At 40.9% G+C, this 21,520-nt stretch overlaps 1 protein-coding gene across 2 annotated transcripts in view; it reads right to left on the reverse strand.

Moving 5' to 3' along the window:
• Positions 1 to 6,857: 6,857 nt before the first annotated feature.
• The window catches only part of CASTOR2 (cytosolic arginine sensor for mTORC1 subunit 2), a 275,537-nt gene continuing 260,874 nt past the window's right edge, over positions 6,858 to 21,520 (reverse strand). For both annotated transcript variants that reach the window (XM_073574914.1, XM_073574911.1), the window contains exon 10: positions 6,858 to 20,102. In XM_073574914.1, coding sequence (XP_073431015.1) covers positions 20,037 to 20,102 — 66 coding nt within the window. In that variant the 3' untranslated portion in view covers positions 6,858 to 20,036. The remainder of the gene's footprint in view (positions 20,103 to 21,520) is intronic.

Here is a 21,520-nt window from a genome sequence, read left to right on the forward strand (position 1 = left end):
GCTGATTAGAGAAGCCATAAACCTGACCTTCCTTTGAGCTAGTTGAGAATCTGGAGCATTACATTTAATGGTTCCATTAAACTCTCAAAATGGCCAGAAAAAAAGAACTTTCATATGAAACTTGAAAGTCTATTCTTGCTCTTAGAAATGAAGGCTATTCCATGCGAGAAATTGCCAATAAACTGAAGATTTCTTTCAACGGTGTGTACTACTCCCTTCAGAGGAGAGCACAAACAGGCTCTAACCAGAGTAGAAAGAGAAGTGGGAGGCCCCGCTGCACAACTGAGCAACAAGACAAGCATATTAGAGTCTGCAGTTTGATAAATCGACACCTCACAGGTCCTCAACTGGCAGCTTCATTAAATAGTACACGCAAAACGCCAGTGTCAATGTCTACAGTACAGTGAACAGGCGACTCCGGGATGCTGGCCTTCAGGGCAGAGTGGCAAAGAAAAGCCATATTTGAGACTGGCTAATAAAAGGAAAAGATTTATATGGGCAAAAGAACACCGACATTGGACAGAGGAAGATTGGAATAAAGTGTTATGGACAGACGAATCCAAGTTTGAGATGTTTGGATCACACAGAAGAACATTTGTGAGATGCGGAACAACTGAAAAGATGCTGGAAGAGTGCCTGATACCATCTGTCAAGCATGGTGGAGGTAATGTGATGGTCTGGGGAGTCTGGTGCTCGTAAAGTGGGATATTTGTACAAGGTAAAAGGGATTTTGAATAAGGTAGGCTATCACTCCGTTTTGCAACGCCATGCCATAACCTGTGGACAGCGATTGATTAGAGCCAATTTCACCCTACAACAGGACAATGACCCAAAGCACACCTCCAAAGTATGCAAGAACTATTTAGGGAAGAAGCAGGCAGCTGGTATTCTATCTGTAATGGAGTGGCCAGCACAGTCACCAGATCTCAACCCCATTGAGCTGTTGTGGGAGCAGCTTGACCGTATGGTACGCAAAAAAGTACCCATCAAGCCAAACCAATTTGTGGGAGGGGCTTCTGGAAGCATGGGGTGACATTTCTCCAGATTACCTCAGCAAATTAACTGCTAGAATGCCAAAGGTCTGCAATGCTGTAATTGCTTTAGTCAAAGAATGCTCCCTTTGCAGCAAAGTTTGAAGGAGAAAATTATTATTTCAAATAAAAATCTTTTTTCGAACCATGTCAATGTCTGGACTAGATTTTAAATTCATTTGGCAACTCATTTGATTAATAAAAGTGTGAGTTTTCATGGAAAACACAAAATTGTCTGGGTGACTCCAAACGTTTGAACGGTAGTGTACATCTAGATAAGTTCTTTGAGGGGTCCAGTTTCAAAAATATGGTCACCTGTTGGGGGGGTTCTACTGTTTAGGTACATCAGGAGCTCTCCAAATGCAACATGGCATCCGCTAATGATTCCAGCAACTTTTACATTCAAAATGTCAAATTGCTCTCATTCCCTTCAGAGTCCTGTCATGTGCCCAAACAATGGTTTTTCCTCATGTATGGGTTATCAGCGTATTCAGGAGAAATTGCAAAACACATTTTATGATCTATTTTATCCCGTTACCCTTGTGAAAACTGAAAATTTTGAGTCTAAAATAAAATTTTTATGAAAAAAAGTGAAATGTTCATATTTGGTATCACCGCGTTCAGAATCGCCCAATCTATCAATATATAAAAAGAATTAATCCAATCGGTAAACGAAGTAGCGCGAAAAAAATCTAAATGCCAGAATTATATTTTTTTGGTTGCTGCAACATTGCAATACAATGCAATAACAGGCAATCAAAAGATCGTATACAAACCAAAATGGTATCAATAAAAACATCAGACCGGAGCGCAAAAAAAAGCCCTCACGCAACCCAAGATCACTAAAAATGGAGACGCTACAGGTCTCAGAATATGGCAACTTTTTTTTTTTTTTTTTTACAAATTTTGGAATTTTTTTTTTCACCACTTAAATATAAAAGAACCTAGACATGTTTGGTGTCTATGAACTCGAAATGACTTGGAGAATCATAATGGCAGGTCAGTTTTAGCATTTAGTGAACATGGTAAAAAAAAAAAAATCCAAAACACAATTGTGGAATTGCAATTTTTTTGCAATGTCACCGCATTTGGATTTTGTTTCCCGTTTTCCAGTACATAATATGGTAAAATCAATAGTGCCATTCAAAAGTACAACTCGTCCCGCAAAGAAAACAAGCCCTCAAATGGCCATATTGATGGAAAAATAAAAAAGTTATGGCCGTGGGAAGAAGGGGAGCAAAAAACTGAAACGCAAAAACGGAAATACCCCTGGTCCTTAAGGGGTTAAGACCATATTGATTATAACACTGTATCTTGAATATGTTTTGGCCAACAGTTAAAATGTCTAAACTTTGCACTTCCAAATTATTTCAGGACCTAACTGCATTTGAGACTTTGTAGATGGCATGAACACAAGTCATCACTTCTTAGTAATTCTAAAAGCTGGACTAGTTATTACAGATAGATCCATAAGCAGGTGCTACAATTGCACTCATTACATACTATATGATATTTGCATTCTGATTGTAAGAAGTAAATGCCGTTTTCAAATACTTGTATTATGGGCTTTAGATATATTTACAAACCGTCCACGATGCAGAAAGAGGTGGTACAATCTCCATCTGATAACATCTGAAATGAGTATGTATTGTTCTACACTAATGTTGTTCTAAATGTATCAAATATTCATATTTCTATATTTCATATTTACCCATAATAGGAAATTGTTAGTTATAACAACAAAGGACCAAAGCATTCAAAGTATGTTAAGACTGGTTGACGACACAGATTTTCTGTTTTAGGAATGCAGTGGGCATATGGCCCGTTTTCGTGTGCATCCACTGTTGTAGGATCTTAGGGCCCGGGTGAGGAATGCAAAAGAATTTCAATGATGCTTAGACATATAGATTTAGCTTTCTTTGAATGTTATTTTGCAGTTGGCATTCGGCCACCTTTACTATGCACCCACTGTTACAACAGGAATTTCCATGTCCTAATAATGCTATTTTGCAGTTGGCATTCGGCCACCTTTACTATGCACCCACTGTTAGAACAGAAATTTCCATGGCCTATTAAGCAAAAGACTTTGTAAGAAAACTATTCAGAAAACAGCAGCTTAACGATAATGACTGTAACTTCTGATACTGTTGATGTATCTATGTAGACTAGTCTGTTACAGGCTTTATAACCGGCACAGGTTAAGCAACAGTAGAAAGAACACTGTAGAATTGCAAGATGTTTTCCTACAGATACAGACTGTGTTTGAGACAGATGGCATCAGAATAATTCTCAGCATGGCATGTCATAACCGGAGGACTGTTATTTGCTCAACAGCTTTGGTGTCCTCCAACAAGCATGTGCATTATTTACCTCTTGTGTTCTGTACGGCTCTATACAAATGGAATAATGCAATGTAGTAAATTCATAACAGCACAGGAATTGCTGATAAAGAAGGATATTTTTCTTCCATCACTGAAAGTCAATGCCCCATAGTTATTCTATTAAACAGTTACAGATTGTAATCAGTGGCTGCAAAAGACCAATCTTATTATTTACTCCACGCCAGAGATGCTGCTTTCGATGCCACCTCAGCATGCGCTCTAATGACTCAGTTCACATTTTCGCATGTGCTCTTCCAGGAAAGTCTCCCTTATTTTGTTTAATATTAAAGTGTAGCTTCTGTTCGTTTTGTTGTGCTTGATGGTAACGGAGTACCCGACTTTATCTCGTGTCCCCGTGCCTGTGGATTTAAATTCCAATATCAAATCAATGAGTCTAGGTTGCAAAATGTTGAAAAACCTATTCACATTAGGTCCCTTAAAGAGAACTGTTAGATGGTTACAGTATGACCGATGGTCTAACTTGAAGCTTGTGGCCCACCAACTATCACAGGTATATAACAGTAGTGGCCTTCTCATATGGGTCAATTTCGGCCCTCTTAAGACTCCAAAGGTGATTTACAGTCCTACACCATCTGTACTTACATCCGAGGTTTGGAAAAGTATTTACAGAAGTATATACTTACCATAGGGATAACTCTTGTGAACAGGAAAGGCTAGATATCAAGTAGTCACTATTTGTTTCTTCATTAAAGGGCTTTCTCACAAAAGACATTTATGGCATATTCAAAGATTACATAAATGTCTGACAGATGTGGGTTCCACCCCGGTACCCGAATGAATCTAGAATGGGGGTGCCTCAATCAGTTGTTCCAGCCAGCAGTGAGTGTGGAGGTGGGTACGCATGCACCAGTTCCTATGATTCATTACTATGGGACTTCCAAATACAAATGAGAGTATTTGCTCAGCTGTATTCGAAACTCTTAATACTGGAGAATCACCACATGTGCCACCATCACTCACTGTTGATCTGATGCAGGCTGAAAGCTGGAGAGGCATCAAGGAGCCCCTGTTCTGGAGAAAGGTACAAGTCCCACCTCTAGACTTTTATGACACGTTCCATGGATATGCCATAACGGTTTCTTGTGAGACAGACCCTCTAACTGGCTCGAGATGCTTAGAGCTGCCACCTCCATGAACACCACAGTATAAAATTGAGAGGAAGGGAAATAGTAAAAAATGGCAAAGTGAGAGTTTATAATAGCACACATTCTCAGTTACCAGCCCATGTAAGAAATGACAGCAATCTGTAACCTAAAATAATTGTCGTTAGCAGCTCATCTCTCCATGTGAACAGGGTATGTGTTGTTTGTGAATAATTGAAAGTATTAATCATTCTTCCCCATACAGTTTCCATGTGCCTCTGTAAAAGGCCTACATTAGTGCTCCTTAATGGGAGAAATGCCTGTGTAAAATGACTGTCTGACCCTCCTTTCCTCGTATGTCATATCCAAGTGAACTGGCAACCAGGGGGATTTAATTCTTGAACTCTTGATATGCTTTTCTACGATGCTGCATTGTTCAAAACAGACCTATCTTCCAGTACGTGATAGAGATGAGCGAATTTGATCGGGTCAGGGCTTATTCAGTAAGCTATAGCGCTTGCCGAATGAGCTGCAGAGGAAACTCAGATACCTGGAGTGCTCCTGATGATCAGCTGTTCAGTGCCGCAGCTGCATGTGTCGCGGCTGTGTGACAGTCACAACACATGCATGGAGAGCCTGTTTGTTGGGAACTCCATGTATGGTTCTTGACTGTCACACAGCTGAGACACACACAGCTGAGACACATGCAGCTGCGGCGCTGATCGGCTGGCGCGATCCAGGAAGCCTGGCTCCCTCTGCAGCTTATTCAGTAAGCGCTATAGCTTGCCGAATAAGAGGGAACCCGAACAAATTTGCTCATCTCTATTAACGTAAAATGCTCTTCGTCTTCCTTTCAGTTGCTAGACAGAGAATACCAGGTCTCTACTGAAGAGTGTTGATTAAGAGAAGACCGCAAACTTTCTATCTTTTTATGTAATTTTACACAGAGGATACAGTCCTACAGTATGTTAGGTGAGGGAAAATATCTTAAAGGGGTTGTCAAGCTTTCATAATGGACTGCCTGTCTAGGCGCACATAATTAGATGAGCGACGGTGGTATTGCATGTCCCATTCACTTGAATGAAAAGAAGCTGTTATAACAGACATTGGTACTACAAGAAATAGAGATTTTTTTTCTGGTTAACGATGGTTGCTGTGTCAGATAACTAGAGGGTTGAGAGACTGATCTAATATCAATCCTCAAGGCCCTCAATACATAATATCACCCGAATATTGATGGGATTGAACAACAGTCTAATGTGTATGGGTGTCCTCGATACTGATCTTAGATGTCCGATTTTAGGCTCACGACTTTTTTGTTATTTAAAGGATAAGCTGCCGCCAGAAATATCTGGCAGCAGCTCTCTCATAGAAAACAGAACAAGTGTTCTTGAGTCGGGCAAGACAGCTGCTGGACATGTGATAGTCCAAACCATTGTTCAACTGAAAGATACCTAGAGTTTATGGGGGTCTTCAAATAGCTTGAAGTGTTGAGATTTAGGCTGATCTAATATTAAAGGCTAATCCTAAAGGACCCTATACACTTTATACCAACATTGGGCAAATATCGGTTTGGCCAACAATCTAATGTGTAAAGGGGGCTTTACACATAGCGATATCGCTAGTAATATCGCTAAAGCATCACCGATTTTGTGATGCAGCAGCGATATTGCTAGCGATATCGCTATGTGTGATACTTACCTCCGACTGGCTATCACTGATCGCGCGAGATCGTCCACGTCCATTTCTCGTAGGCTGCTTCCTGCGGGCGCCGACGAGCGACGCGTGGAGGAGGGCGGGAGGACGTCTTCATTGCCGCGTCTGAAAGGTAACAACCGCTGCTGCGTCGCTGCATCGCTGTGAGATCTGCCTGTTTGGCAGCTCACTAGCGACCATTTAGTGATGCACCAGCGATCCTGACTGGGTCATATCATGGTCGTGATCGCTGGTGCATCGCTAAATGTAAAGGGGGCTTAAGGGTGACTAACCACACTTGATGTTGGGAGAGATAATGATGCGGAATGTTTGATTTTGGATTGCCGGATCCTTTTGTCCTCTAAGAAACAAGCTGCCATCAAGAAGTCTGGCAGCAGCTCTCTCATTGCAGTCGGGCAAACGATAGGTTGAACCATCATTAAAATGCATCGGGGACCTATCACGCTTACATAATGCATAGACCCTTTTATGTGTGTGACAAGCAATGCAAGCACCATAGCCTGAGCAGTGTTTACCTGAAAATATGAGGTTTCCACATCTTACAATAACTGTGTTCGCCAATACATATAACATATGACACAAATAAAGACGCAGCACACAGAAATATGGTCGTTCAAGCATAAAAGTAAAATAATTTGCTTTTATCTATTCATTCACAAATCCTACACAATGAGACTAAATCCAAGGGTATAATTATCAATAAAAACACAATTTCAAAATAGAGGTATGAGAAAGGCACCAATACTAAGGAAAATGAGCAAAGTAATGAGAACAGATTTGCTTCTTTTTTATTATAAAAGTAATACTTCTTTTCTTTGGATGACTTGTGCCTTGTGCAAATTAACATTAAAATATTAATGTTTTTTTTTTTTTTTTAAAGATAACATTTCAAACTGGAGTGTGAACAATATTTGGAAATGTACAGCAGAAAAAAAATGGAAAAAAAAAAAAAGTTAACCAAGATACAATGATTTCTTGCTGCAATTTTAGGTAGGGAATTTCACTAATCTGTTTTCATCCCCTTATAATAAAAATTGGCAAAACATCAGCACAGGCTTCCAACACCCCACCCCCAAGGCTTACTAAAATTGGTTGTGTAAGATTAGCAAAAAAAAAATTTAAAAAAATAAAAATTCTCCTAAAAACGGTGTCACTCTCCCAGATCCATAGGCCGAGTCTGGTTTTAGGTGAGAGAAGAGTGCTGGTGTTTCTGGAGAACAGCCCCCTTAGACATCATATAGATATGGTAGCGGAATCAAATAACACAGACCAACTCTTACTGTGCACAAGTGACATTTGTTATAATGTATTGTATTTAATATTCCTTTCTTAGTATGATAAAGACGCCTTTTCAGTTAATATGGGTCACACCAGAGAAATTCCAATTTTATCAAATAGGATTATAGGGGTTAGAGAGCAAAGGTGTAGAAGAGACAAAGTAACACAACACAATGTAACCGGAACAATTCTACCGTTGTTTCCCATTACTAACACATCTGCACTGATATTAAACAGAAATGAGAAATGTACAAAATAAATCCTTAATAGTTAACATATTAGCCAGCCTTGCAATAAAAGAAAATGAAAATATAAGACTAGAGATTCCCTACGAAAGACCAAATTAAATAACATACTAAATAGAGGATTGTCAAACATACGGACCAAATTTATCATCCAATTTACCCCTGCTGCATAATTACCACACATCATGAATTCCTGTACGGTTCTACCGGGATTGATTTACACATTAATACAGATTTCAAAATTGGACAATAAAAGTTGTCATTAAAGTAGATTTAAAGGGCACTCATCCTCCCTACACTATGGTACAGGACTCCCAGCCTTCATGAAACCTCTTCAAATCTAGAAAATTATCTAGAGAAATAGAGAAGATAGTGCAGAGCATACTGACAACCCCAATAGGAGCTATACATTTTTATCTAAAAATAGTAAAGATATTTTACTACAGTTTTGTGCAAGTTAAACACCAACAACTCTTGGTTTGCTAGAGCGTAAATCGAATTTATGTCTCTATCCCAAGTTATTAAAAAAAAAGCCACATTAGAGTATTTTCACCCGTAGCTTTTAGGATGCATTTTTGTTCTGCAAAAAAACTGCAGACTATGGGCAGAAACTTGCAGCCTATACTACATGTTTTTGATGCATTTTTTGGTGCAGGGTTTTTTTTATTATTATTACTAACCCATTTTGATCTGAATGGGTAAAGATTGCGGCCAAAAGCCTAAAAAATTCAAAAGCTGCGGTGTTTTTTTTTTTTTTAAATGCACCACAAGTCGAAAAACACAAAGTAAAGAAAAAAAAAAGTAAAAATGCATCAAAAACACAAATTATGAACAAGCCCTTGTATGCGATTTTCTTTTATGTAACATTCAAAATTTGATATAATCAGAGCAGCTTCTCCGCACACTAGATATGTCTTACAGAAATCTTACCTTTCTTTTGTAAGCGGACATAAAAATAAAAAAAAAAAACCTGTCACTTTATTTCTATATTGCATATCTTTTTACATAGGTCGAGTTATCATATATAAAACCCATTGCTGATTGGGTGGACTAGTGTTTTACTGTGCGCCAGTTTAATATATGAACTCCATTGCGGCTTGACATCTTGTTTAAAAAGGACATTGTCGGCAAAATCACATTTAAGCTAACGTCAAGAGAGTAAAAACCATCATAAAGCATTCAAACGGAGAATTTTTACTTCAATTCTCAGATCTCAATTTTTTTCACATTACTGTAAATGTCAGATTATAATTAATAACTTAAAAGGGTTGGCAGTCTTCGAAGGAAAGACTGAAGTCACTGTATGTGACTGCAGACTTCTGAATCCTGACACCGTGCAGTGCACTCACTGTCAAGATTTACTGGTATTGTCGGTGTGAGTGGTCACTAGTGATGAGCGAGTATACTCGTTGCTCGGGTGATCTCCAAGTATTTTGGCGTGCTCGGAGATTTAGTTTTCGTCATCTCAGATTTGTGGGTGCTGGACAGGCTGAATACATGTGAGGAATGCCTGTTTATAAGGGAATCTCCACATGTATTCAGCCTATCCAGCAGCCGCAAATCATGCCAAAATGCTCGGAGACCACCCGAGCATGTTCAGGAAAACCTGAGCAACGAGTATACTCACTCATCACTAGTGGCCATGCATCCACAAGTATAAGATTTACATACTTCCAGTAACACTCTGACTAGATGTATTGATTGAAGCCAGGCACAAGTGAATGGAGCGAACCCCGCATTCACTGACAATACGGGTGAATCCTGACAGTGCACACCACACGCTATCAGTATTCACAAGTCAGCAGTCATATAGAGTGACTGCAGACTTATCAGAAAACCAGACAACTCCTTTAAAAATTGCACAAAACACTCACAATCCAGTTGTAAGTAAAATATGGCCTGAGTACAGGGTTATAGGGCATTTTACTATTGCCTGAGGACACTGGGGTTTAGAAGATGGTCATGATCATGACCTTTCTGGTTATTTCACCTTCTAGGAAAGCCTGGAGTAACATGCATACTTTTTGAAAATCTAGCAAAAGCTATGAAAGTCAATAAATAGGTAGAAAAAGGCTACAATATGCTGACGCAGTGTGCATGGTAAACTGAATTTGAATTTCAAAAGATAAAATCCAAAATAAGTCAGTATGTCAGTTACTCATTGTCTGATTGCAGTACCATAGATAAACTATACACCTCAGCAGAAGTCACTTAAAGAAGACATTTTACCAAATGTTCATGTTGAACTAGACACTATGTAAATGGCTGCAGAGAGGAGAACTAGACACTATGTAATAATGGCTGCAGAGAGGAATAAAAACACTTTTTTTATTTTGCTTTGTTTTTAATGTCGCCTTTCTGTTGTAGAGATATTAGCAATCAAAGTATTTGCCCCCTAGTGAGTTAACTTTCATTCAGTGCGAGTGGTTGTTATCAGAGAGTTTTCAGTGAGGGAGTCTGCTTCTTCCCCTTGTATGATGCTGACCAATGACAAGCAGGAAACAACACACTCAAAGGAAAGAAGTACACATCCCCTCCATATCTTAGGGTCCCGTTACACTAAGCGACGCACCAGCGATCCCGACAACAATATAACCTGGTCAGGATCGCTGGTGTGATGCTACATGATCGCTGTTGAGCTGTCAAACAGGCAGATCTCACCAGCGATCAGGACCAGCAACGACTCAGGTAACTAAGCGCGCACGTGGCTTAGTTACCCGCTATGTACCCTGGATACCAGCGTGCTCGAGCTGGGAGCTGATATCCAAGGTAAACAGCAGGTAACGAAGCGCGCGCGGCGCTTAGTTACCCGCTGTTTACCTTGGATACAAGCTCCCAGTATCTGCTTACAGCACTGGGAGCTTGCTGATCGATGGTCTCCCGCTGCCACACGATGCGTGCTGGCCAGCGGGAGACCAACGATCAAAAAATGGCCCAGGACGTTCCTGCACGATCAGCGATACCCGGCGGGAGGGGGCCGGTCGCTCATACGTGTCACACACAGCGAGATTGCTGTTGCGTCACAAAATCGGTGACTCATCAGTGATCTCGCTAGCGATCTCGCTAGCGATCTCGCTTAGTGTGAAGTACCCCTTAGAGCCGTTCTTCAGTGTGAGATGTAATGATACAGTTCTGATCTCCTGGTTTAACCTCAAGCATGAGTCAGTGGGGGAGGGAGGGGCAGTGCAGCTGAGCTTAGTTGTGTCACATTACACACCCTTCCTTCAGCCCTTTCACCTCTGCAGTACTGCACCTTCCCCCACACTGCCTGTGTGGAGAGGTTGAATTAAAACAAACAAAAAAAAAAAAGTTTTATGTCACTCTGAATCATGTGTCTAGTTAAATATGAAAAATTTGGTGAAAGGTCCTCTTTACTAAGATTGTGAGAAAAAGTTTACAGAGGACATTTTATACTGTGTATACAAAAGCTCAAAAAAACAAAATATGCAGCTCAATATTTAGAATATTTTTTTAAGAAACCACTAAAAATATTCATTGAACCTCTATTGCAAGAGTTATGTACCTTACAAAGCAGGTGTCTCACTCTCTTTCTGCTGAAACTTTGTTCCTGGGTGCAGGCGATTCCTGCTTTTTTTGCTCTTCCTCAGATTACAGAAACGGCCCTTTCTCCTTGCCACTACCCTCCTGGTCAGATCTCTTGAGTTATCTCTAGTGTGCATTGACCATTAAAATGGATGACACACAACAAAGATCTTCTTCCCAACCAATGACCTGCTTAATCCAGGTTCTTAAACGGAATCTGTCAGATTTTTGTTACGTAATCTGAGGGCAGCATGATGTAGGGGCAGAAAGCCTGATGTGTCGCTGTTTTAATATCAGCAAATTATCAATACAGGACTAGGCGTCTTGTGCCTCCCTGTCAACTGCTGTATGAAACCACACCCCCGCCATGGATTAGCAGCTTTCTGTCAATATACACAGAAAGCAGCCAATCAGTGGTGTGGGCGGGGTTATACAGGACTCAGCATTCTAAGCACTGCTAGATCTACAAAAGAGAAAACAGTGAATGCATCAAAATTATAGCATGCAGACCAGCAAGGGAAACATCGCTGGAATCAGAGTCTCAGCCTTTACGTCATGCTGCTCTCAGATTACATATCAAAAACCTGGGGATATATTCCCTTTAAAGAACCTTTCTGCAAGGCTCATTGGTATCCTGTGTCTCCTGACTTGTGTCTATTTTTACACCCCAGCTACTTTCTAAACTACAATTCCTTGGCTGCTGCACGTGCTGACGCTCCACCTGGGTGTTAAAAGAACTCAGTTAGCCCTGACCTACTGTTTTCATAACAAGGCATCCTGCCTACTGTCTCAATTTTAAAAGCCATTGTAAAAACAGAAACTACTGAGGGAGAGCAAAATCTAACACAGTGGGTTGCAACACCGCTAACCCACTACTTGCAACCTCATAGCTGCCACTAAACAATCAGTGCATTATGGAGAACCCAAAGAACTCCGGAAACATAAAATAAAGGTCAGTGGACCCTGCAATCTTCATCCAAAGCTGAATTTTTCTTTTTTTGGGTGGGGTCTTACTTTTACTATAATTGTGAATTATTACTGTGCACTTACGGTAATTTACAACATCTTTTGCAAATTGTACATGAAATAAACTTAAAGGTTTTGAATAATTGATATTGCTGGCATACAAGTCACATAGTCCAATGATTTACTCCAGTACTGCTGGTGGGAATAAGAAAGCTCTTGAGAGTCACTGGGCTACCTCTTGGGTTTAAAAACATGGGATAAAAAGGTATCACACATTCTGTATCAACAAATGGCCTGAGTGCAATGTTTAGAAAAATAAAAACTATCAATGTGTTAATTCCATTAAGGCTCAGAATGGTTGCTGCCAAATTCAAGTAATCCCTGGTTTCATGGTCCTTCAAGACAGCAAAACTACGAATAGTAACTACTTGCTGGTGCACAAATGCTAGAAATAATTCTTAACCTACATTACACACATTTTTAATGAAAGTTTTTGGCAATGCAGTAAAATAAGCCAAGTTGAAATGCTGAGAATGCAAACCTCTCATAGAACAGGCTACGCAGTAAATAAATGAATTAATTCAAGGCATGCTCACTATTACTAACTAGGTTATCACTTTATAACTGATCTAGGACAGACTTTTCTCTAATCCATTTAAAGTGTAGGCATCAACCAAAAAAAATAATGTCAAATCAATCTATGGGCCAATACCAGCAAGTCAATTTACTATTGATCTAAATAAACCAATAATGAACTTAATTGGACTGTTCTTTAACTTTGTTAAAGGGCTTGTACAGTACTTTTATATTGATGGCCTATAATTAAAAAGTTTGTCCAGGTCTTTTTCTTATATTTTTTTCCACTACAGGCATGAAAATCAACAGGCAGGTAGTTGCCAACAGAGGCAACTACCTGCCTATTGTACCCGGCGCCGACAGAGTGGTCACCGTTCGCTCCTGTTGGCAATTCAGCTGTCACACATCAACAAGACGTCCGACATTATGTTGATGGACAGTTGGCTTCCTGCAGTGGGGAGCCAGCTGTCAATCAGCATGACATGGGCAGTCCATCCCCGTCAACAGAGAAAAGTGGATGAGAAGCTGCTGAATCGCAAGAAGGAGAGGTTTGTGACTGCCCTGTTTCAGCAGAAAACGGCACCGGGCACTAAAAGCCCTAAAAAAAACTGTGAAATTCCAGGTTGTGAGGTAGCAAAGCACAAAAAATGTCGAGGGGTTGAATACTTATGCAAGCCACAATACAGTTGACAGAGCTGTGCTGATCCACTTTGTAATCAATCACATCCGTCCAGCACTGGGAACAGCTAATCAGTGGGGCTGTTGGGTGTCACACCCCCACCAATCAGATATTTATGAACTATCCTAAGGATAGGCCATCAGTATAAAAGTACTTGACAACATGTTTAATACCTATATTTTATGTACCATGAGGGTCAGGATTAAAGAGACAGCATTCGAAGGAACCTGTGTTTCAGAAAACTTTCAAATCTTATATAAAGTAATTGTCTTACGTAAAGTGTCTATTGGTCATTCACCTTGAGCTATGTTACAATGTGTTAAAACAACATCCCAAGACATTTCTGACAGTAGCAGTTCTTCATTGGGCTCAATGACAGGAAGCCACCTATGTGATGATCTGTTCATATCATATATCAAACCTGTTAAGTTTTATGAACATTTGGAAACTTTCCAAATATAAGTTAGCATTGTCCATTAACTGTACAATAAGCCAACATGGAACACCAAAAATGTTTCCTGAAAAAAAGCAAACAAACATCAAATATTTAGGGGCAAGCCGAGCCAGGATTTATCTTTGGGTCTAAAAAAAAATCAAAGAAATATCTTTAGTAGAATTGTTGACAGACTAAGGCCTCATGGGTGACACTGTTCTCCCCAATTCCACTATAGACTATGTAATTTGACTACGTGGTCACAACATGACCCAAATTGTCACATGAGAATATACGGTAAGTTACATCCTCATATGTCCGATCAGAACATTAACAATGACAATTTTTACCTAGCACCCACATCATCTCCTTGTAGAGCTCTTTTATCAACTTTATCGCATTATACACTAGAAATGTAAAAAAGAAAAGAAGGTGACAACTTTCCAAAAATAATGCCTGGAGGTACCAGAAAAAAAACAGGTTATGTAGGTCAACTCTAAGGTTCTACTCTTGGACCTTCTGCATATTAGATGTGAAAGACAAACCAGACCTTAATCATTATCAGACCAAAGGATGAAAAACATTTTAGTCTAGTCTCTTCTTTACAACTGCTAACTGGAGTTTAAAGTTCCAGCAGAGATCTAAAAAGAAATGTGCAATATTAAGAGATGTGCAATAAAGTGAGATTGAAAGAGTTAATGGAAGCGACTAAACAGATTATTTTATCTGTTGTCATAGCCAATTCCAGTCCTTGTGCCGCAGGCACTTTTCCCAAAAGTGTCTCTACCTATAAACAAGGCTCGTTCTAAAGGAACAGCATGCTCGATGTAGAAGAATCCCACTTGTAATGCTACAGTGCTCATCGCAGAATCACGATAAAGCTGGCCAAATAGTTATGCAGACAACCCCATTAAAAGCAAAAATAAGATTCACTAAAGGGCCTGTCACACTAAGCGATATCGCTAGCAATATTGCTATAACGTAACTGGTTTTTGTGACGTTATAGCGATATTGCTAGCGGTATCGCTATGTCTGATACTTACCTCCGACCCGCTCCCCCGCTGGTTATCGCTGATCGCGCAAGAACGTCCTGGACCGTTTCTCGTCGTCAGCTTCCTGCGGCGCTTCCTGCTGTGGAGACGAGCGACGCGTGGACGCGGGTGGGAGGACATCAGGATCACCTCATCTGACAGGTAAGTAGCGACCCCCGACCCCTGCGATGTCGCTGGTGAGATCTGCCTGTGTGGCAGCTCACTAGCGACCACTTAGCGATGCACCAGCGATCCTGACAACGTTATATCGCTGGTCGGGATCACTGGTGCATCGCTAAGTGTGACAGTACCTTAAGGAATTCTGAAAACAATCCCCTCTTATGTCTTTTACCATAGAACAAAAATGTTCATTGATGACATTTCATCTTGGTTTTATGGATAATTTAAACGAGTTGTGATTTTTTTTTTAAAGTATAATTGAAGAGTACTTTTTTGCTTTTAAATGATAGCTATTTAATATTTTCAGCAGATCATCTGGGGTTCAGGTCCTGAGACCCCCATTGATTGCTCAGCAGGCAGAAATGAAGAGTTTCTTTCTGATTGTGTGCACAGACCCGTGTATGGTCCCATTAAAAAAATCTATGGGGCCGATGAATCAAAGTGTTTTTGCCAGAAAACTGTTGTAAACAGCTTTGAATAAGCGCAACATTTTTGAACAATGCAGAGTTGTGCAGAAACTTTGCGACTTTTGGCATTCTCACCCCAGTTCCAAGCAGTTCTGTAAAAAATAAGACAGAGCAGAGTTGTGGCTAAGCCCACCCTTCATCTTCATGGAACGTGAAGTTATTTCTTTATGGAAGAATGGAATAACATTTCATAAGGGGCGCACACCACTGATAAGATGTGGCAAATTCATTAAGTGGTATGTGCCTGAAGATGAATTTGGTGGAGCTTATATTACTGCATGCCCCTCATTGAAAAGCCACGCTTAATAAATCAGGGCCTATGAGCCTGTGCAGAGTGTATGGGCTCTCAAGCTCTCTTTGTTGAATGTTCACTTTGCGCTTGTGTTCAGGGAGAAGCTCAATGATTCTACCTGCTAAACGGTGTGCGAGTGGGCTGTTTGAGAGGGGTCTCAAAATCCAAACTATAACTGATCTGCTACACATATTTAAAAAAAAAAAAAAAAAATGTACTCTTTAAAGGGTTATTCTCATCATCTAAAATTGGCACAACTGCAAAGTGCTTACAAAAACAAGCATTTTTGTATTTTACAGTTTTCCTCTTATCTGGCCAGTGTCACTGCAACTGCGTTCTTCCGATGCTGTAGAGCAGGGTTCCCAAACCTGTGGCTCGGGGGCCCCTGATGTGTGGCGCACGTCTGTCCGCCAGCTTGGTGCATTAGCACAAAGTGTAGTAGTAAACAGCTATGAAGAGAAGATCACACGAAGATGACTTTCCTGAGTATCCCCACATAGAAGAGCAGATTTAGATGCTCAAATACTTACTGCGTGTGTGGGGATCTGGGGGAGACACAATGATACTGTCAGTTAGAGGGGTGTTTGAAGATGGATGCAATAGAGTGGTAAGTTTGCTTGATGTAGGAATACTACTGGGGATAAAGTGGGCACTCCTGGATATAAGTAACAGGCTTATAAGGGAAGGGACACAAGGTGATGGTGTGCTTTTTGTGGGGAAGCTTTGGCTGTCTTTTTACTGTAGGGGAAGTGGGTGCTGAATGTGTTTCAAGACCATCTCAGAGCTGTAAGTAAGGTTGGGAACCATAAGTTGCTGGTCCAAACTGTGAAACAAGCATGAGAGCACCACCCCTCTGTAAGCAAGAAGTCAGGGGGCAGACGAACCTTAAGCTCCTGCTTTAGAAGAAACAACCCCTTTAAGCTCTTTCATTGGTTCTTTTAAAAGGCTATTTGCACCATAATACATTATATGGCTTAAAATGTGTGGTAGATATATTTCCCAAAGGGGAGACCTGCAACATGAGAATGAGGGTCCTCTAACAATTGTGTTACGGCTGCTGTTGCTGGAAAGCTGGCCATGTATGCAGAGCTCTGTCAATTCACTTCTATGGGAGTTCTGAAAGCAGCAGAGCAAGCTTATATGAGCCCTTCGAGAATGTGTGCGATATGCACTGGCTTACTCTGTGGCTTCAGGTTCCACATCTGTGAGGAGCTTGTTGAAGCTTTCAAGAAGAATTGACAGTCTGATCTTTACAATGGTTGTAGCCAGGCTCGGACTGGCCCATAGGGAATCCCCCGGTGTGTCCCTGTGCAGATCTGGGCACCCAACCCCACTGTATGAGAAGTACTAGGCATAATTCAATCGCTTCTGTATAGAAAAAGGCAACATCTCATCATTCATTAATCAAACTACCCAGTTTATTATTATATAGAGATATAGGTAAATATGTGATCGAGGGTAGTGTAATATTTGTATGCAAGTGGGTCCCCAAAGTCAGTGTTACTGGTGGGCCCTTGGCACCCCAGTCTGACACTGGTTGTAGCCATTATTTCTTGTAAGCTTAGTAACCTGGAAACTACAACATTCCGGTCACCAAAATTCTAGTAACTTTCCAGTCAAACCAATTTTTGTATCCCAAAAAATAACTTGAAAAAAAAGTTTTATCAATTTGTGGATATATTTATTTTTGTGAAGGAGTGCATTGTTGTACTGACAGAAAATCTGCGGTATGAATGGTCACGCGATGGTGCCTTTTCACAAGTGTTTGCAACGAGTGTTCAAGAGATGTAAAACTAGTTAAATACATGAAGGACTAGTGATCTGTAATGTTATTGTCTTACATTTTACTTTCACTATTTTTTAAATACAATGATATGTATTATTAGCCGAATATGGAGAAACTGGAAACTATCGTAAACCACCAAGATATGTTTCCTAGGTAGGTTACTAGTATTTCATAAGGTGATTGGGATCTGTGAACAATATTAGGGCTCATACTCACATGCGAGAGACTCTCACGATTCTCGTGGGAGTCTCTTGCATGAAAACCCGGCGCTACGACTGGAGCGTGCGGCTGCATAGAAATACATGTAGCCGCAAGCTCCGGTCTGAGTGCCGACGGCAGTGCCAGGAGTCTCTCGCAAGTGAGCATGAGCCCTTAGGATCATTAGTGTCTTCAAATCAATACAAAAAAAGAATAATAATCATTAAAAAACTACGAAGGGGAAATTAGTGGTCTAAACTTTTAGCTGGTTAAGTTACTCCAAGTAATAACACAGTAAAATAGATGTAGCTGAATGCAATATCAAAATTACCACTAAAAAATTAAGTTAATTGCATTTAACATTGACCGAATCCTCAATAGATGATAAGCATTTATGACCAAATACCGGTATGTCAAAACAAATTGATCAAAATGTGATATTTCCAAGAAGTGCAAATTTCTGATCAATGCCGTTATGATAGACTTTTTCTAGACTATTCCATAGACTCCTCCCCTAACAGAGACATCTTCTTTGTGGTTAAACCATTACTGGTCAGCCTGTTATTGACAATTGAAAAGGTTACAATTACAGAGTCGTTGAGAAATTATTCACACGTCTCATTCCATCAGCCAAGAAAGTGGTCTGTGGCTGTCGAACTGGGAGAGGGCATACTGCCTCTTAATTGACGGTATTTGTAGCTTATCTTATGACATTGTGCGCCAGTCTACCTAAGCCACAAACACCATCAAGAGGCAGTATGCCCTTTCCCATTCAAGCAACCACAGACAACGGTCGTTGCTGATGGAATGGGATGTGAGAGTTGATGCACACCAATTCTCGTGAAACTTATGTTAAAAATGAAAAAAAAAAACAAACAAATGTATACCCCCCTAATGGTGAGCGGTTAAGGTCACCTCTCGAAAACATAACATACGCCATCAAAATAATGTAGTAGAAAAGAAATTAAAAAAAACTTAAAATTTGAAATTCTACCACAACTTTGCATTCAATCACAGCTCCCTATATGACATAAGAGCTTAGATGTCAAAATCCACACCAGATAATGCTGACAGTATTTTCAAAGGTTAATCCAGAATCTGTAGTGTAACAAGGAAAGTTTAGGCCAAAGAACCAAATTATAAAAGTGAAGAACCACTTTCTTTCAACATGCAGCATACTTTATCAATTTTGACTTGCTAATTAAAATTAAATCAGTTTACGGATCACTAGCTCATGGTGTGTCAAAATTACATTTTTGAAACTTTTTTTTTTCCATAGAGGTGGCTTTGAAAGCAAGGCCAAAGTGATGATGTTGCTTGCATGATCTGGTTGGACATGGTTGATTCACCAATTAAAACCTCCAAAATGGTTTTTTTTTGGCTAGAAAAGTCACTATAAAACAAAAAACACAACAATAACAGAGTTCACCATGCATAGAAATAAAAGGGGGTCAAAGCAGAGTCAAGGTGCAAAGAACTATACAAAGCTGCCAGCACTCCCGCTTTCATCTCTACATGGAAACTGCAGTGAGATCAGCTGATGGAGATCATTGGTTACACCCAACTTCGTTCCGTGTCCCAGGCAGGAGCAGCCCGCAATCTATTGCTCTCAGGAACTAGCATGGATAAGAAGCGCAAGACTATTCAATATGTAGTAATAGTTGTGGTATTACAATATTACAATCTTTACGAGAGGCATGTGAAGAAGAATAGATGACTACAGTGCAATATTCTTTACCAATTTGCGATATTCGTTCGCTTGTAAAACTTTCCACATAGACGCTTCCAAATTTAATTTTCACACTCCCCTATAAGGTGCAGATCATAGGTCTACAGCCAAGGCTTCACTGCATCTCGGTAACAACTAATTGCAACTGTGCAATGATTTTTTTTATATATATACTTTTTTTTCCTTTTTTTCTTGTTTTCTTTTTTTTTTTCTTTTTCCATACCAAGTTTGCAGGAACGTTATAGATCACTTTTGGAAACTAACATAAGAGAAACCATAGGCGAATATAAGAAAACAAAAACTTGCTGGAGATTTTCACGTTCATCTCCATTTCAGTGTCTCTCTTCCTTCATGGCACCTCCTGAGTTTCATCTTGTTTCAAAATACTGCACCAGAAGACTTCTAATGCTTTTCTGCTTGGCTGACTTGGAGAGCATTAATGACACCATTGATGTTTTCTTCGGGAACCTACAAAGATCAAACAGAATATGAAGTAGAAATTTGTTGTTCTAACATGCCGGTAAATAAGAACAAATAAAGTAATCAATAGCTTTTCATTAGCGCTGTAGAAGAGATCAGCAAACGGATATGTAAACAACTTCACTGTAACACGCAAGTGCCAAAAGTCTATGTCCCTACATATCACAATATAAAGTACTGTATATACTCATGTATAAGCTGAGATTTTCAGCCCATTTTTTGGGCAGAAAGAAACCCCCCCCCCCCCCTTCTCGGCTTATACGCGAGTCATATACCGGGGGGGATAGGCGGGGGAGGGGGAGCGTCAGAGATCATACTCACCCCACCTCCTGGCTCCTCTCTGCAGCCGCCCGCTTGTTCCATGTTCTCGGCACCCCTGCTCTTCCTGCTTCAGCGGTCACGTGATACCGCTCATTAAAGTCAAGAATATGTGCATATACATGACTTTAATGAGCGGTACCACGTGACCGCTGAAGAAGGAAGAGCAGCGGCGCCGAGAACATGGAACAAGCAGGGGGGCTGCAGAGACGAGCGCCAAGAGGGGGTGAGTATGAATGGGGGGAGCCATATTCACCTGTCCCTGTTCCTGTCTTGCATCCTCTGCAGTGACATTCAGGTCAGAGGGCGCGATGACGTAGTTAGTACGCTCCCTCTGTCTGAACAGTCACTGCAGAGCTGGCAACGCTGATGAGCAGCGGGCAGCGATGGAGGTGAGTATACAGTTTTTTTGTTTTTTGTTATTTTTTGTAACGGAGGCAGCAGCAGCAACATGATGGGACCACTCACTGTCCTCATTATCTGGGGCCACTCACTGTGCAGCATTATCTGGGGCCACTCACTGTGCAGCATTATCTGGGGCCACTCACTGTGCAGCATTATCTAGGGCCACACACTGTGCAGCATTATCTGGGGACACTCACTGTGCAGCAAAACTGGGCCCACTCACTGTGCAGCATTATCTGGGGCCACTCACTGTGCAGCATTATCTGGGGCCACTCACTGTGCAGCAAAACTGGGGCCACTCACTGTGCAGCATTATCTGGGGCCACTCACTGTGCAGCATTATCTGGGGCCACTCACTGTGCAGCAAAACTGGGGCCACTCACTGTGCAGCATTATCTGGGGCCACTCACTGTGCAGCATTATCTGGGGCCACTCACTGTGCAGCATTATCTGGGGCCACTCACTGTGCAGCATTATCCGGGGCCACTCACTGTGCAGCATTATCTGGGGCCACTCACTATGCAGCAAAACTGGGGCCACTCACTGTGCAGCAAAACTGGGGCCACTCACTGTGCAACATTATCTGGGGCCACACACTGGGCAGCAAAACTGGGGCCACACACTGGGCAGCAAAACTGGGGCTACTCACTGTGCAGCATTATCTGGGGCCACTCACTGTGCAG

Source organism: Dendrobates tinctorius, unplaced genomic scaffold (assembly GCF_039654945.1).
Source record: "Dendrobates tinctorius isolate UK_male_01 unplaced genomic scaffold, ASM3965494v1 ptg000007l, whole genome shotgun sequence".
Classification (NCBI taxonomy): domain Eukaryota; kingdom Metazoa; phylum Chordata; class Amphibia; order Anura; family Dendrobatidae; genus Dendrobates; species Dendrobates tinctorius.